The sequence below is a fragment of the Mizuhopecten yessoensis genome, unplaced genomic scaffold, assembly GCF_002113885.1.
Source record: "Mizuhopecten yessoensis strain PY_sf001 unplaced genomic scaffold, ASM211388v2 scaffold11183, whole genome shotgun sequence".
Lineage (NCBI taxonomy): Eukaryota > Metazoa > Mollusca > Bivalvia > Pectinida > Pectinidae > Mizuhopecten > Mizuhopecten yessoensis.
Genome location: NW_018408921.1, coordinates 1,309,158 through 1,327,550, shown reverse-complemented (window position 1 = coordinate 1,327,550; position 18,393 = coordinate 1,309,158). Strand labels below are relative to the sequence as shown.

General features: G+C 35.3%; 1 protein-coding gene across 2 annotated transcripts in view; it reads right to left on the bottom strand.

Annotated features, from left to right (window-relative positions):
- LOC110440519 (pleckstrin homology domain-containing family G member 5-like) overlaps nt 1-18,112 on the bottom strand; it is a 172,046-nt gene extending 153,934 nt beyond the window's left edge. Inside the window, exon 1 of one of the 2 annotated variants that reach the window (XM_021483649.1) lies at nt 18,041-18,112. In XM_021483649.1, coding sequence (XP_021339324.1) covers nt 18,041-18,080 — 40 coding nt within the window. In that variant the 5' untranslated portion in view covers nt 18,081-18,112. Of the gene's footprint in view, nt 1-337; nt 1,083-18,040 lie in introns of those variants that run through there. The other variant, XM_021483648.1, reaches the window with a different exon arrangement.
- Between the last annotated feature and the right edge of the window lie 281 nt (nt 18,113-18,393).

Here is an 18,393-nt window from a genome sequence, read left to right as displayed (position 1 = left end):
CTCGGAATTTGACAACCTCATATTGTCTATATACACTGTTGGAAGTACTTCCTTGCCCTTTATACCAATTTTAAGCAATTTGTATCCTACAAACATAAGTTTGTAAGGATTTTCCATTGATATTACTTTTTTGACCCATCGGCTGTATAATGGTATAGACCTTTTGTATTTATGAGCAGTAGTAAGACTAACAATAGAAACAGTAGATTAATTATCATTCATTTCGTACAAATGTGGCTTTACATATCTTTTGCAGTACACTCAAATTCTGATGACAAATTAAAAAACAATCTGACGATGCATGGTTATAACAAACCTCAGCTCATTCAATGCTTACCTGGGAGAAAGTGTCCAGAATAGCTTCCAGGGAACCCCTTTGGGGCATTTCCGGTGAACCCCGGGGACGTTGGTTCCTCCAATGTGATTATAGCAGGACCGTTCCACTGCGGAGCCTTGGACACAGTGTCCTGGTTCTCCTTGAACCATAGGACCAGGGGGTCAGAGAAAAACATGGTTTCACGCATTCAACCTTACTCGTAATTACTCTCTGTGCAGTGGCGAGTCACATGACCAACATAAGCATGGAGGAATCGTAAGAAGTTCACTGTGCTGACAACCTTTCTGTCCATATACAGATTAAGGACAATCTTTTGATGTCGATTCAATCAATTTTTCTCTTTAAATCACAGTTTAAAAGTTTATATCCCTGTACGTCTGTGTTTGAAAACTGTAGGTTTCTTTGATAAACCTTTCTACTGCAGGTAAAATTGGAATCCAAATCGCATCCTAAATTCCCAAATCTAACATAACAACTCCTGTGGATAAACAGGCACAAGATTGTATGTACAATTTTGTGCACCTTTCATTTTAAAATCACAAAAACTCCCTTGTCCAATCAGTCTCATTAACACAGTTCAATATTCCTGACCTCACAGTTTGTTTCTAGACAAGCTTTTCATTTTTCAGCTACACATGAATATCAAACTCGTTAGTGCAGGTGAGCTACCTTCTTCAGTACAGGCAAGAAACTGATCTCGTTAGTAAAAGGTTCCAAGGTGAAGGACACTCCTGAAGTAAAAGAGAATTTTGTTGAGAACCATAAAGAGTCGAGACCAATAGAAACAGGAGGCCACTGAGCCACCGGTGGCCACATCTAAACATTGTACAATGCTCGTAACGAGACAGTGAATCACAACACTCCATCACAGAGGTTGCAGGGTCAAACAGACAGGAAGTTACCATGTAAAAAGTCTATCTCCTCATCACCAGGGTCAGGGATATCCCCTTTACAGGAAGTGCTGAACATTTAACCACCGACATTCCCAAATCTACACAGTAGACAAAATAATGCAGCTGGCTTTATACTTGTGATAAATCCCACAGGATATATGTCAGCATCAAAACTTGAAAGAATACTTCCAGCATCAAATAGTCGGGAAAACAACCACAATTCAAGTTACGAAGAAGTAACAATACTTTAAGGGTAATGAAACATGCAACATCACTATAACTTATTATTTTATTTTGGCAACATCAATGATTGAATTGACCTTCAGCAGCTATCTTCAATCGATATGACCTTGACCTGAATATATCCGACTGACACCTGACCTACATTTGACCCTCCTAATCTACAATTACAGCTGACTTTTGTCCTTGAGCTCACCTTTCAATACACTATGGTTATTGTAACAGACATGCATCTGACTTACATCACTGACTTGTATGACCTTGCATGAGCCCGATCTCTGACAAAAATGTAGTTTAATTTTACCCATTGTATATCAGTCTGATGTATAACAGATTAGCTGACCTTCACAGCTGACTGGTATGACCTTTAGCCTGTCGATCTCTGACAAAAACAGTTTGAGTTTACCTATTCTATATCAGCCTAAATGTATAACAGATTATTTGACCTCCACAGCTGACTTGTGTGACCTTGAACCTGATCTTGACCAACACATACATACAGTAGGATTTTGTCTATTTTCTATCTGACTTAAATTAAGACATTTGTTTTATCATGAAATTTTGCAACTTAAACAAAGAGAGAACCTACTTTCAGACCTTTTCAATAACACTTTTAACTTATTCACCCCTGAAATTTCATAATGAACTATTCCAACCTTTGAACTGGAAGAGTTCAAATGTGTCTGCAGGGGCGAATGAGTTAAACGATATTATCTTACCTATGGTTTACCTACTTGTCAGTAATTGCTACCTGTTGTCATCTCTGTCTCCATCATTTCATACTGTATAAAATCTCCGAAATTCATCACATAAAAATATCTTGCACATCCAAAACATTGACACACATCAGAAGGAATCTACCATTGAAACAAGTACAAACACCTCCAAGAAATTCACAAATCTGTTTATGAAGACTATCCCCTTTACCTGTCCTACCTGTAATACACGATCTGTAGTGTAACCACGGCTTGAAGGGTCATGATAACCCTGCTGAGCCAGATGCTAGATTATTCCTCAAATCCACGTCGACCCCCTCAGAATCCCGAATGAATGCTATCTCCTCAAATGTTTCCTTTAAACGTAGAGATTTCTATCCATTTCCTTTCAAAATGCCCCACTTCACTCACGGTTTGGATTAACCAAAGACCCACCCTGTTGTATACCCTGACTTCTTGTTTTGTTTACACAAACAAAATGCGTGATTTATTCTGTCCTCAATATTCCGTCCTCAATCTGTCAACAAAAGCCAGGATATAAGACGAAAGCTCTATTTTGATAAATACAAGTCAAAAGGGCCGTGAAATGATAATATCCCTACAATAATGGGTCCATGTTAAATATAGTATAACAGGGCTCTAAATTATCGTGTTTACCTTAGTACTTCCTACCATTAACAGTCTAAAGTTAAAATACTTTATAGAGCAATCAAGTCAGCTGACTGATTAAATTGTTAAGTTTAGACCTTTAAATAATTCACAAATATGTGTAATTATTGCGTGATATTATAACTAACCATGCAAGATCAATCAAATTATGTATTTATCAAATTGTGTTTTCAATGATTATATAATGCTATTTTAATTATTTCAGTGAACAAAATAATATTCAAGATTTATGGCCTTAATCAAATAAAATATATAGTAAACCTCATTTCATTTGCTTACAGTTAACATAATTCAAGGTCCCTTTTTCAGTTTTTCTTAATATCTCCTTAAATTTATATATTTTCCTCAATTCATCACCAAACCCCATTATTATTTTTTCATATTATTCCCGACAAGAGATTGGACCGGAGTGCATCACGTGTCCACCGATAAAAACCGATATTGACTTGGAGCGCGTGATTTTTGTTGAAGGACTGTGTGTTTCTAAAAATAGAATTATTACGTGTCTCCAAACGAACGCATTGTCCCGCTTCCGTAGATTTTTGCTGTGATTTTTTTTCAGATTGCTAACATTACTCTTTTGAAAATAATGAAACAATTGTAGCCTTTGACTTCGGTCAATAACTGGATTTATCGACCCGAGAAAAGATATATTGACCTCGGACTGCGTCCTGTTAATATATTTTTTCTCGGGTCGATAAATCCAGGTATCGACCTCAGCCAAAGGCTATAATAGAATATTATAGCTCCAAAACGTTCTCTGGACAAATGATGGCATCATATGATGCTTAACTGTATAAATAAAAGTTCAATATTCCAAATTTAACAATGAAATCATAAATACATTTATTAAAGATTTTTTTTGTTAAACCAAACCGAAAAAGGTATTTTTGAAACTTTTATAAGCTATGACTCATGCCACTTTCTTTAAAAATATCAAAATCACTTTAAGACAATTATCTAATTCATTTCAATAAATCAATTTCCTTTTTTTGTAAAGTCATATGTCAGTATGACAGGTCCTGGATGGCTACCACCTACTCAGGTATGTAGTTATAGACGAGTTCTAAATGCCAGATGTAGGTATAGGTACAGAATCTACTCATACTCAGGTAAGTGTCACCAGATCACCTTACAGTGACATGTTACGATTAATTGTCATTGTCAACATATTAAATACTGAATCATGAAATCACAATGCTTACTATTTGTACAAACCTAATCCTAAAATAGTGATTGTTTTCTTAGAATTTAAAATGAAACTTTTTCATTTAAGTGCAAAAACCAATAACTTTTTTTATATATAAATTAAAACAACAAATTTCTTTTCAATATTGTTGATTTCATAAACATTTCAAATAAAAAAAATGTCACTGACGGTTTTAGTGAACTGCTAAAGTATTTCTATAATGATCAAAGGTTTAATATCAGATTGAATAAAACAAAAAAATAAAAAATATTAATGACAATTAATTAAGGTCAAGTTAATTTTGTGATATATGTTAGATTTTTAAGTTCATATTATATATATATATATAATGATATCCAAGATTTATTTTGTGGTATTTTATAATTTATAAAGTCATTGACCCTTCATGATCAATAACAAGGTATTTGTAAACAACTCCATTAATGTTACCTGTCATGTTAATTATTTACAGTTTTACAGCAGTCAGCTAGCCCTAAATCTTCATGGCCAGGAATTTCATATACATGAATAAACAAAATATATTTATATCACCTTATCCAACTAACCAACTATCCTCAGTGTCAAGTTATTCAAACCAATTCGTTTTTCCCACATTTTTCTTTTTTCAATTCTACCGTGGATCTTTATGCTAAAATCTGTAGTAAATCAAATTTCTATATATACAAGGTCATAATACAGGTAAAATGCAGATGATTACCTGTCCAATGTATATATACAAAGTCAAGCCAATCTTTAGTCATCAATGTTAGATTTGATTTTTTTCTTTTTTTCTACTAAATTCTTTAAATACCTACAAGCCTCTCTTCCCGGTATAGCTCCACTTAAGTCGATAGATATCATAATCCAGGGCTTATAAGATCACTCCAAAATAATGAGGTGGAAATATGTACTGTTATATCCATAGAAACTCTCGATTTTGAAACAGAAAATCCACAAATCCAAGAAACAACTCTGTATAGTGTTGTATAAATATGTGCAATGTATGGTATATGACCTCACACAACAGATACCTGTAGATGGCCAGTAAATGTCAGCTATCTGTGGAATCTCTGCACAGGAAGTCAGTAAAGCGTGAAAACCAGATGTCAAATCAAGCATGAATTATTTATATGTTTACTGATCCATGTCAAGTACAAAACCAGGTCACACTTGCAATGTAAATACGACCAAGTAATGATTGTTATCTGTGTGTTGTTGGCTAGACAAGGTGTGGCCAGTCAAAGCCTCAGGCCACATTGACCGTTACCATTGTGTAACCTTAATAAGCTGTCCAACTGGTCAGTACAGGTGATTTAGGGCACATGTGCTCACTTCCTTCTTGTAATTATAACCTTAGATGTCCTCATTGAGGATTCATAGGTAATGAATAATTAAAGGGAGCTAGGCTGTATTGTATCTCATACATAGCTTCACCACAATGCAGCCATATTCAATTCTTGACCATCATGCAGATCGACCGTTACACAAATGTAGCAAGGTTTTTGATCTTAACTTTATAATAATCGTAAAATCGAGAAAGCAAATGGCAAGTCAATCTGACCTTATAATGTACATAAACCATGCCGAGTTAAAGCTCGCAAGCGTTTCTCCCTTTAATATTTCTAGCCTTTCTAAATTTTATTCTGTGAATTCTTGCAAAGTCACTTAATTAATGTGAAGCTTTTAAAGCGAAAATTTGCAACATAATTTCCTTAAAAAAAATCATGTAACTTTTTCTCTCACATTGATTTCTGTTTTGAACCGTTTTAGCACAAGTAAAACTTTATACAATCACTATACTCAGCTCCTGTAAGATGTATATATATATATATAGCTACTAGAAATTTAAGAAGAATTTCAAGACATTTTATTATCAAACATTAATTATTTCTATTCAACATTCACAAACGAGACATTATTTTCATAACTGCTTTGAGCATTTAAATGTCATTTTATTACATTTCACATTTTCCTACAGGTAAAAAGACACAAAATGTTCAACTGAAGTCACAAAAAAAACTGTCAGGTTTAACATAACTTTTCAAAAACTCTAATGTTGAAAAATTGAATTAACAAATTGACTGATAAGCTCATCTGATTTCCATAAAGAAATTCCTGTCAGGGCGTGTTCTTCTTCATATTGTATTACTTTGTACAACTCAATTTTGCAAATTTATTCGTATCTGTAACCTATATAGCTACCTCCGGGTAAAAAATTGAACATTTCTGCATATCTGTGAAGCACAGGTGTGCACCACGCAGGATACAAGGATGTCACTCTGATGTGTAAATACAGATCTGAAATACGCCACTGTGACCGGCTGACTTATATAACAATGGATAAACCAATTACTGGCACCTACTGAAGGTGTTCAATAATAGAACAAGATCAAAGTACTGGAGTGTCAGCAATATATAACTTCTGGTCCGGATGGAATACAGTGCTGTATACGGCAAGGGTTTACACTTATTAGCTGTAAATGATGTGGTAGCTAGATTGCTGTAACTGATGGGTTCATGTAATACAGACGGCTGTAATGTTTTAAATAAAACTGATGATAAAATTTGGCTTGCAGACATTTAAAATGTATTCACCACTGTTTTGGTTTGGTTTGGTTTGTTTGTGTTTTACATCCTAATAACAGCTATGGTCATTCAAGGACGTGCCAGGTTTTGTTGGTGGTGGAAAGACAGAGTTCCCGGAAAAAACCCATCAACCTATAGCCAACTAGTACCTGGCGACTGCCCCAAGTAGGCCTCAAACCCGCGAGTGACGGAGGGCTTAAGTGTGTCAGATGCCTTATATTCACCAATGTAAATTGACTCCTAAAGATTTGAGAACACATCTTGCCCAGATAAATTTGGCCAAAATACATACATATAAATAATAAGTGCAATTAATTAACATTGATTATCTGGTGTTTTTTATATAACACTATTTTTTGTTTATTTAACACTAAATTAATGCCCCAGTGATAGGTATCTTCGACAAGAGATATTAAAACATGATGATACACAACCTGTCTGTTTTAATTTTCTGTAATTTATATTTAACAGTGTTTTACTGGATTAACAGTTGTTAACAACTCTTTCTAATTTTATGTAAATACATAATTTTCTTATCCATGTAATTACATAATTTTCTTATCCATGTAAAAAAGAACATTTTAGTGATTTATCCCATACCCTAGTCAGATCCCTATAAAAACACTTTCAGACCAAAATTCAAACACTACACGGGCAAGGTTTCAATACGATATTAATTCTGAACATGAGAAAATTGGGAACTCTAAGCGCCTAAAAAGAAGTCTTGTATGATTAGCCAACCATTATGAAGGCTTTTTAAAAATCATTACATACTTCTTACATTTTTTAATGTATTACCTAGCTGTATTACTTATTTATGAACAGTGATGTTACTTTCTCCCACAAATTATTATATCCACTTGTTAGTAACATAGTATACGGATGACTATCAATATCCAATAGCAATTTAACTACTTATATACCACTCACAATAAGTACACAAGTATTTAGCTCTACTGCCAGATGTCAGTTTCCCCGTTGATATATATACAGTAAATAAAATGGGTATCATGAAGGGCCCCGCCCAATTATAAGTAAATGCATCAACTCTTTCCTTTGAACCAATTATTCACTTGAAATGAAAAACAAAATTTTATAGCACTGTATATATATATATATATATAACAACAAAACATCAAAATAAATCTCCGCCAACTAAATATCAAACACGACAAATTGAGATTGACAAACAACCAAATAACAAACATGTAACTTGTACATGAAATCTTGCCTCTGATGAAAACCTAATATAAGTGTGTATACTTATACTCCATCCCTAATCAACAAACCTCCTTGTTGATCAGCAATATCAACGCGTTCCATCCCTATTAATCGTTATACCATGTACAGCCCTAATATCATTCCCTTAAATGCCCTAATGTCACCCTCTGTATTGTCCTAATGTCACCCCCTGTAATGCCCTAATATTACCTCTGTATTGCCCTAGTATGAATTGCCCTCTGAACTGCCCTAATATCATCCTCCGATCTATCCTAAGATTTCCCTCCATACTGTCCTGATTTTACCTCATGTAATGCCCAAATATCCCCTATTGTACTGCCCTATTTTCTCCCTTTCACTGTCTTAATGTCATCCTCTGTACTATCCTAACATCATCCTCTGAACTGCACTAATATTACCCCTGTTTTGTCCTCATATCACTCTTCACTGCCCTAATGTCACTCCTGTTATGCCTTATTGTTACACCTCAAGTGAATTTCTAGCTATTTGATTGGTTGGGAGAAAATTAAACAAAAATCTCTGTCACCCTCCGAAAATACATTGGTTTTAAGGAGCGGGTGATATTGCCATGAGACAGAGAAAAATATCAAATGCGCGAAGTAACCCTCAAAAACCCATTGTCACTCTTGGCTTCGCCTCGGGTGACAATGGTTTTCTCGGGTTGGCAATATTCACTGTCACTTGCTAATGAATGTCATAAATATCACTCTCTGAACTGCCATATCACCCTCCATGCTGCACAAATGTCACCCCCTGTACTACACTAATATTACCCTGTTTTGTCCTCATTTCACTCTTCACTGCCCTATTGTCACCCCTGTAATGTCTTAATGTCACCCTCTGTACCATCCTAATATCACCCTTTGAACTGCCATATCACGTACCTCTGTACTGCACTAATATTACCCTCTAGCTGTTCTGTCCCAATATCCCTCTGTACTGCCCTATTGTCACCCTTGTAATGCCTTAATGTCACCCTCCATACTATCCTATTGTCACCCTATGTTCTACACTAATATCATCCCCTGTGCTGCCCTAATATCACCCCTTGTAATGCACTAATATTACTCTCTGTACTGTACTGACCTTACTGTCACCCACATATACCACCTTAAAGTCAGCCTCTATACTATCCTAATGTCAACCTCTGTACTACACTAATGTCACCTCATGTGCTGCCCTAATATCACCCTTCATACTGCCCCATGATGTAATTATTTGTCACTCTTTGCAATACACTAATATTACTTTCTATACAGTATTGCCCTTATGTCACTCCCATGCCACCTTAGTGTCACACCTTTTACCAACTAAAGCCAGAATGTTCCATGAATGGCCATATTCCCAACCAGGAACTCTCAGGACAAACATTTTCCTGTTACACACATACTAATTATCTTACAGGTGCTGCATCAGGTAAATTTCCAGGCGAGAAGATAGAAATCCAGGTAGCTTCACCTCCTAATCCACTAAGTACCTGGCTGTTGAATGATGATTAATTAATCACTTGGAATGAAACATCAACACTGATCAGGTAAAAATCTATATCCAATCAGACCACAGGCTAAATTGATTGGCTATGATTGGCGCAGGTAAATAAATACAAGACGGTCCAATAGCCGATCTATGGCTGACTGGTGCTGTGATATGCGAGTTTTGCCACACACCTTTAAAAATAACAACACAATGTCTGTTCTGTACATTTGTTGTGTCATTTAAGGTGTTCCTTTTTGCATATATTTAGCCAGATGCTATTTCATCTGTATCCACAGGTAGAAAGCTTCATACATATACATACTCTGAAATATATTTTATTTCCCGACTTATTTATGAAGCCGTTCTATAGAGGAGTTCATCCAGCAATATTAATGGTTTTGTCAATTTATTATACGAACATAATGTGAAACAAATGACAGTGTTGGCAGTGAATGCTACCTTTTAAAGGAAGGAAATTAATGCTAGAAAAATCTGAAATTCTATTTAAGTATGAACTACTAGACCATAACAAAAAAAGTTATAGAGATGAAACTCACATATAACTACAAAGGTCATGTACTGGAAAATTCAATTTCATACCATTTCACCCTTTTGATCTCAAGATGTTAATAAAACACAAAGATTTGGGCTTGTTTATGATGGGGTGAACGACTTTCCTATGAATAATTGCATTGCCTATTTATCTCTGCTTTGAGAGAAATACTATAGGTGTCTATTCTTACAGTTTGGACACACACACATGCGAACAAAAAAGTTGAGGTAAGAAAACAAATGTCAACTGTCGATACACCAGGGGAGAAAGAGGCACATTTGAGGTACACTTTTTTGGGTACCTAAGGCATTTTTAAAGTATACTTTATATAATTATGTATACCTTAGGTACTTCTTTGGTAGCAAATAAAAAGATGACAAAATAGGACAGGTATAACATGCTCAATATACCCTCAATATAGGTATACAGTCAAGGCACAGTCAAGGTACTTTTGGGGTATACCTCTGGCTGAGGTATAAATATGCCCCATATGTACCTCATTATCTACATTTCTGGTAATACTTTTTTTGAAGGTACTTTTGAGGTTTACCTTAAAAGTGCTTCAATATACCTAAAATGTACCTCAAACTTACTTTGAAAAACATAGTCAAAATGGGGTACTTTTTAGGTATATCTCAAAAGTACCTCAGTTAAAAGATAGTTTTTAGGTATGAAATCAGTATACCGCAAAGTACCAGCCTCCCTTTTGCCTTGTTCAGTATTTGGCACATGCTAGTCTTTAAAAAGTATAGAACTTCAAATAGCAAGAAAAGGTTGTTAATGTGTTTTAAAGATTATCAAAAGGCTTTCAACTTTATTGATAGACAGAATTTATGGTTAAACTCATTCCCCCTACAAATGGACTTGCCAAGTCTATGATTTGGTAGGGTTCAAATGTGACTTCAGGGTGAATGGGTTAATTTATATATCTAAGGAATAGACAGTAAGACGTAACGTAAAATTCTATCTCCGTATTGACCTGTTGAAAGGTGTGAAATTCATTTTCAAGGGAAAATATTGACCTCTTCAACTTTTTTTTGCTGTGTGTTAATGTAAATCTGAAATGCAATTTTGAACTCGTATAACTAATAAAGGAACTAGAACACTGACAGGTCAGTAAGGGCCCCGTCTTGTGGCAATTATATCCCCCATAATCATCAAGAAGCAATCTTTCCATATAGCTGAGCTTGACGTTTGACATTTGGACTTCAAAAAGAATCGCAAGGAAGCAAAATATACATTTTACATGTACTATGATGTGATGTGTTTTCTTCCACCACCATATTTGCTGGGCTAACAGAAATGTAATTACCGGTGCAATACTCATTTGTTAGCTTTGATTTGTTTTATTTCACCTTATATACCTCCTCCAATAAGAGCCAGGGTCAAAGTCAGAGATCCACTTTGTCTTTGACCTTTGGACCCAAATGACCTTGACCATTAACCCAGTGACCCTGATCTTTGGTCAGTTGACTTATTCTTTAATTCCGACCAACTTTGCTTTTTAATATCATAATAAAATGTTCATCAGTGAAAAATACAAAACTTGACCTTGACCCTAGTAACCTGGAACTAAGGTCAGTTGACTCTGTGTTAAGTTCTGAACAGCATTGCTTCATAATGTCATAACAAAATGTTCATCAGGGAAAAGGTACAAAATTTAACCTTGACCTTTAACCCAATGACCTTGACCTTTGGTCAGTTGACTCGTTGTTTAATTCTGATCAACTTTGCTTCATCATGTCATAACAAAATGTTCATCAGTGAAAAGATGCAAAATTTGACCTTGACCTTTGAATCTCATCACCTTGACCTTAGAAATCAACTTTTTACCTCAGTGTGTCTCTTTGTTTAATTGCGAACAACTTTGCTTCATAATGTCATAGCGAAATGTTCACTAGTGAAAAACTACAAAATTTGACCTTGACCCCTGACCCGATGACCTTGACCTTTGGTCAGTTGACTCCTTGTTTAATTCTGATCAACTTTGATTCATAATTTCATAACAAAATGTTCATCAGTGAAAAGATGTAAAATTTGACCTTGACCTTTGAACCTAATGACCTTGACCTTTGACCTTGATTTTTTACCTAAATGTGTATTTTGATAAACTGAACATCTTGACCAAGTTTCATGTACATCGGTCAATAAATACTAAAGTTATCAGCCAGGAACAAAATTTGTGGACAGACAGACAGACATAGACAGACAGACAGACAGACAGAGTGATTACTATAGGGCACCCGTATCTCCGATACGGGGCCCTAATTAATTTATTTTTTATCAATATGATATATTTTGCTTGATGATAATGAGAGCCATGCTGCTGCAGTTTCAGGAGGCACCACTCAGGATAAATTGATTAGTACATTAAGGTTGTTGCATGCATAAATTAACAAGAAAATTCTGCTCTTGACAAACTACTGTACCCAAGGTGCCCAGCTATCCCACTAGCTCGGTAAGGCCTAACTATGTCATCATACTTGCCAAATCTCTTCCCTATTTTGGAGGGAGACTCCTGATTTGGGACCCTACAACTGAGCATTTTCAACCGGTGAGTTTGCTGAACTATTCCATTTTTTTAAGATCTGACGATTTCACGTGAAAGAACAGCTCAAATGATGTCATAGAAAAGTGTTATTTTTCCCTAGGGTGTACATACACACAGTTGGTTTATGATTTTAATTCTAAGCACACGTTATCTCCCCCATGGAAATTTTCAAAAAGTTGGCAAGTATACATGGGACAATTTACTGTACTCTAGACACCCATCCCAGGCCCCTTACAATAAGTCCCAACCTGTGTTGTGCCATAGACGGGTATATCCAAAACAGAGTTTCAAGAAAACTTGATAATAAGTGAAAGGTTATGTACATTTTTTAAATGAAGTAAAGACAAGTTTTGTATATCCATATTACAAACATCATTTGAATTTCTTATCTACTCACTAGAGGTGAGGTGAAAAGGCACTGTTTATTGATGTTTTTTTCACATTGTAAGAATTTATAAATTAAACGATCTGGCAAGACCAGACCCACACACAGGTGTTATATATTTCAGGGAGACGAATTCTAGGTCAGGTAAAACCTTATTAACACTCAATGTATACACCTGTATCCAAGATTAAAATGATGTGTCTATTTCTTATCTATATAGGTATTATCACACCTCGTAAGGATGGTATTTTTACAGGTAATACACACCAATATAAAGTCTCCAAGTTCACCGGTAGTATAGCCATACACCTTAGTTAAGTTCTACTTGTCGAAGAGGTTATAAACTAACACTGAAGCAGTACAGTCAGAGACAATTAACGGAAGTCAATCTTGTGAAAAATTAAATTAAGCCTTGCCAACCCTCCCTATTTAGGAGAGAGACCCTAAAATTGTGCTTTTTCAACCAGTGAATTTGCTAAACAATTCCATTTTGTAAGATCTGATGTTTTCATTTGAAAGAACAGCTCAAAAGATGCCATTTAAAAGTGTTATTTTCTCCTCGGGTGTACATACACACATATTGTTTATGCTTTTTTACTTTTGAGCTTGTGTAATCTCCCCCATGGAAATTTCAAACAAGAGATCCCAGAGGGATCTTGGTGCCCACCTTTGTACCATCTTCATTAGTTCCTTGTCAGTTCGATCTTTTCTCTTCTTTCCTCTTATCTGTTTGATCGAGTCATGTTAACAGTAAATGCACCTTTAGGTAACTTTTGATCTAAACTTAATACTGATGTGTACGAAAGCCAACCTTCAAAGTGAGTTTGTCATTTCACATATTTACTAGTACACTAGTACTTAATGTGAAAGAAATAGAATCGATCATTGCAATATGAGAAAGATCTGTTTAGCCCCTCCTTCAGCCATTTTGTTTTTAAGATCAGTCTCAAAATATAACATGCACAACGAGGGATCAAGGGGAACCTACATATCAAATTTGGGAAAGATCCCTGAAGTTATTCCTGACAAACCTTCAATGTCAAAAATCAAAGATGGCTGTCGGTAGGCCATTTTGTTTAACTGATCAGTTTCAAAAGTAAACATGAACAATAAAGGATAGTGGGGAACCTGCATTGGCTGGCCCAAATGACATCAAAATCGTTGTTCACACCTACACAGTATCATTGGTCCAAGGTGCAGTCAGTGTAAGTTCTGTCCTGGGCTTACACTAGTCGAGGGCCTTATTGTTTTTAAACATTAGTTACATCCTCTTATATTTCCTTTTTGTTTATATGTAATGTATAAGTGTTCTGTGTTTTTCTGTGTCTGGATAAAGGAGGGGATTGCTCCGAACATTGGACAACATCATATTGTCTACACCGTTGGAATTACTTCCTTGCCCCATAGTACACAGGTTATAAAATATACCCTCAATACCTATAGGTAATACTGTATATATATTTCCACTAAACAGGTAATATATACTTTCAGAGATACACAGGTATAATAAACAAGTATATTATATATTATCTTTGTTTTCCACATCATCATTGGCTGAAAGGGGCCACGGTGGCCAAGTGGTTTAGGCATATGACATTCAGCTCTCCACCAATGGGTCTCGGGTTCGAGACCTATGTGGGGCAGTTGCCAGGTACTAGCTGTGGGTCGATGGTTTTTCTCTGGGAACTCTGGCTTTCCTCCACCACCAAAACCTGGCACGCCCTTAAATGACCTTAGCACTTAAAAGGACGTAAAATACAAAACAAAAAATAATATTCATTTTACAACTTAACTTCAATTGTAAAAAGTTCAAATGTGAATGTGAATGAATTAATGTACCTTTATCTCAGTTAATATCTCTTTCTGAGGTCCATATAACCACATTTTCAATCAGTCCTCCACAAAAGTCCATAATTCATCAAATATCTCTAATATATTATAGATATACCACCAGTACACTATAATTAAAACCACAGCACACACATGTCTTTCTGTCTACAGACATTACAGGGTTGCCAACTCTCACGGTGAGAGACAAAAACTCACGCTAAAACATCCTAAAACGTCCTTACTCACGCTAAAACATGTCTCACGCCACTTGAGCCATAAATCTCACGCATTCGAAAATAGTCTCCCTCCATGCATCCCACGCGAAGCCATAAATCGACAATTTATAGCTTGGACCGTACAAAGGGAAACAACTCATATTGCAATGTTGTGCTTTGGAAGTGAGCTGACGATGAGGTGTCGCTTTACATCCGATGGAAACGAATGTAAATAATATCGTAAGGTGAGCTGTTTTCACTCGTAAACTTAATATTGAATATACCTATCGGGCTGAAAAGAAAGTTCTAATAATAATGTCGTACACGTTGTGTATTAGGAAATATTGTTATCGGGTCGTGTCTTTACAAATATTAAGAGAAAACGATTCTTGAAACACGAACTGACGAATGACTGATGAAAAGTTTGAAGTTATTTTTGCAGTATAAGTGGCGAATACGATGTAACGTTAACGTAACAAAGACATGTAGAACTAAACACTTTTCAATCTGATGTGATGAAAAAAAATAACGAGTTTTGTGAAGTGCTTTGACATGTTGGATAGACGTAGTACGTACGTATACATAATCATGCAATAAATTAATTGAATCTAATATTGCAGACATGGTACAAGTAAATGATCAGGGTCTGTTTGTTGCTTTGGATACTGTACTGTAGTAGCCAGAAATAATTGGAAAATAGTTTTCACTGTCAAATTATCTGCTGGCTGAAAAAAAAATTGTTTATCTTTCATGTTAATGAACTTTTCGCATTACTACAATGGTTAATTTCTTGCTTTTAATATGAACTGTTATGTTTTTTCGACAGGTTAATTATGATCATGAAAGATCCCATGCCATACTAGCAATATTGACAGCAAAACAAAAAAAAGTGACTGGTACCTGTTCTAGCCAAGAAAGAAATCGCTACAAGAAAGTCCGTTGATTATAATGTGTTGCATTTCTGATGTCAAGTTGTTTGTGTGATAAATAAAAATCTAATATATATCTGCCAATTTTTTTTTGTTTTTATTTCCTGCAAAGATCTTGAAGTAAAAAGATCAACAATGCAGATGTTACAGTAATCAGTGAAAGCCAGGATTTGTTTGATACATAGGTAAATGTTATCTTAACACCCGAAAAAGATGTTACGCGGCGACGCCGTCAAAAGTCTCACACTTCAGGAAACCCAGTGGAGGGAGATCGCCCACACTGGACTCCTTAGAGGTTGTCACCCCTGACATTACATTCCAACAGGAACACACCAACAAATACAAACTTCTGTTATTTGTATAAGGGTTATCTCCCTTTATATACAATAAATCATTATTATTTCAGGACTGATGTACAGTGATATGTATAGATTGGGTAGGAAATATGTGAACAATATTTCCTGAATAAACATACTGTGCTGGCTGAAACAGTTTTATTATTTTCATATACTTCAAATTATTTTTTTCTTCAAATATTAAACATTACCTGTGCATTTGTAATGGTTTATATACCACACTAAATTTTGTTTATTTGTGGAATTCTACATTTTCTGTGTAACGAACCTTCAAATGCAATTAATCATTTCTTACGAGCTATTTATTAATACATTTATCCTTTCAACATATAAGTTTCATGCAGTTTTCACAATTTACAATGATTATTGTAACTTAGAAGATAATGACTAAATAATTAATTTTACCATAAATGAGATTATTTCATTCATAAATAATGTAAATATTGTTTGAGAAGAAATGGCCTGGAATGCAAGTTACAGTTTGTCAGAAAACTGTCTGTAACTATAGTTTATATAGGCATTATTAGCACAAATTAACACTGAAAACAATGGCAATTTTGGTAGTGAAAGGAATTTTCCTGGACTATCAATGCTCATATAGAATTGTACACATCAAATGCAATTGAATTCATATTACATTGTACCAGGCTAGATATGAAATATAGTTCAATGTAGACATGTATATATACTACTGAAAGTATTTTCTGTTAGATTTAGAGGATTAACTTCCTCCTTAGAAATTACATATTCTTAAATGAAATTATAAAATAAAAAGGCCCAGAGGGCCTGTATCGCTCACCTGGATGTTCATTCCAGCAATGGCATAAATAACTATGGGTTGGGAACCACAACCATTTCAAAGTTATGACCAAAGAATTAAGTCCCTAGGGCTGGGGCCAGACCCAAGGTTCAATACTAATATCATGATCGTGTTGGTCTCTTAATGCCAAGCAATGGTAGATATGGTTATGGGGTGGGAATCTCAACCATTTCAATGTTATGACTCAGGAATTTAGTCCCTAGGGGTGGGGCCAGACCCAAGGGTCAATTTTTATATCATAATTGTGTTTGTTTCTTGATGCTCAGCAATTGTATACATAGTTATAGGGCGGGGATCTCGATATTGTCAAAGTTTATCATTCTTTTTGGCCATTTCCCTCAGCTCTGGGGTCAGCCCTTAACTGGTACCATTTGAATCCTCACCACTAAGGATGCTGCCAACAAAATATGGTTGATATCCATCACTTTGTTCTAGAGAAGAAGTCACTTAAAGCAATATGGCTATATTATCCCTTTTTGGCCTATTACCCCTGCCTCTCACTCAGCCACTTGGGGGTAATGCCCTCCATTTGTACAATTTTTAACCCCCACCACCTAAGGATGCTGCCTAGCAAATATGGTTGATATCCTTCACTTAGTTTCAGAAAAGAAGTTGCCTAAAACAATATGACAAAATTTACCCTTTTTGGCCCCACCCCCCGCCTCTAGGGAGTCAAGCCTTCTATTTATACAATTTTAAATCCAAACCACCTAGAGATGCCTAAACTTGTATATCGTTTGTCTTAAAATACAAGATTTAACCATCACAACATTAATTCAAGCATATCATTTGTCTTAAAATACATTATTCAACCTACATGTACCTACTCTCAATTCAAGTGTATTATTTGTGTTAAAATAAAGAATTCAATTACCTATCTCACTCTTATATTCAAGTGTATTGTGTCTTAAAATACAAGATTCAACCAACACTACTCTCAATTCCAATGCATTGTTTGTCTCAAAATACAGGACTCATTCAACCTATCATACTCTTAATTAATATAATTCAAGCGTATCACTTATCTTAAAACACAGGACTCAATCAACCTACCTAAAGTATTGATGAAGTGTTGATGAATATTGCTGACCATTCCACCAACCTTGTTGAAATATTATATTGTTGACGACTGTACCGGATTCAACCAAGACAAATATTAGTTGACATTTACAAATATACAAACACACTAAATCTTATAAACCCAGTGACCACACACATGTCACACTTACCTTCAATGGTATTAATACCGTTGATTAATACTGCACTGGTAAATACAGACACCACACTACTTCTGTACCTATAACTTGTATAACTCGGCGTACATGACAGAAAAAACAAACTGTAGTTCATCAGATAATACACACCTAGAGGAATGTCACAAATACATAGGTTTTACAGAAATTCCA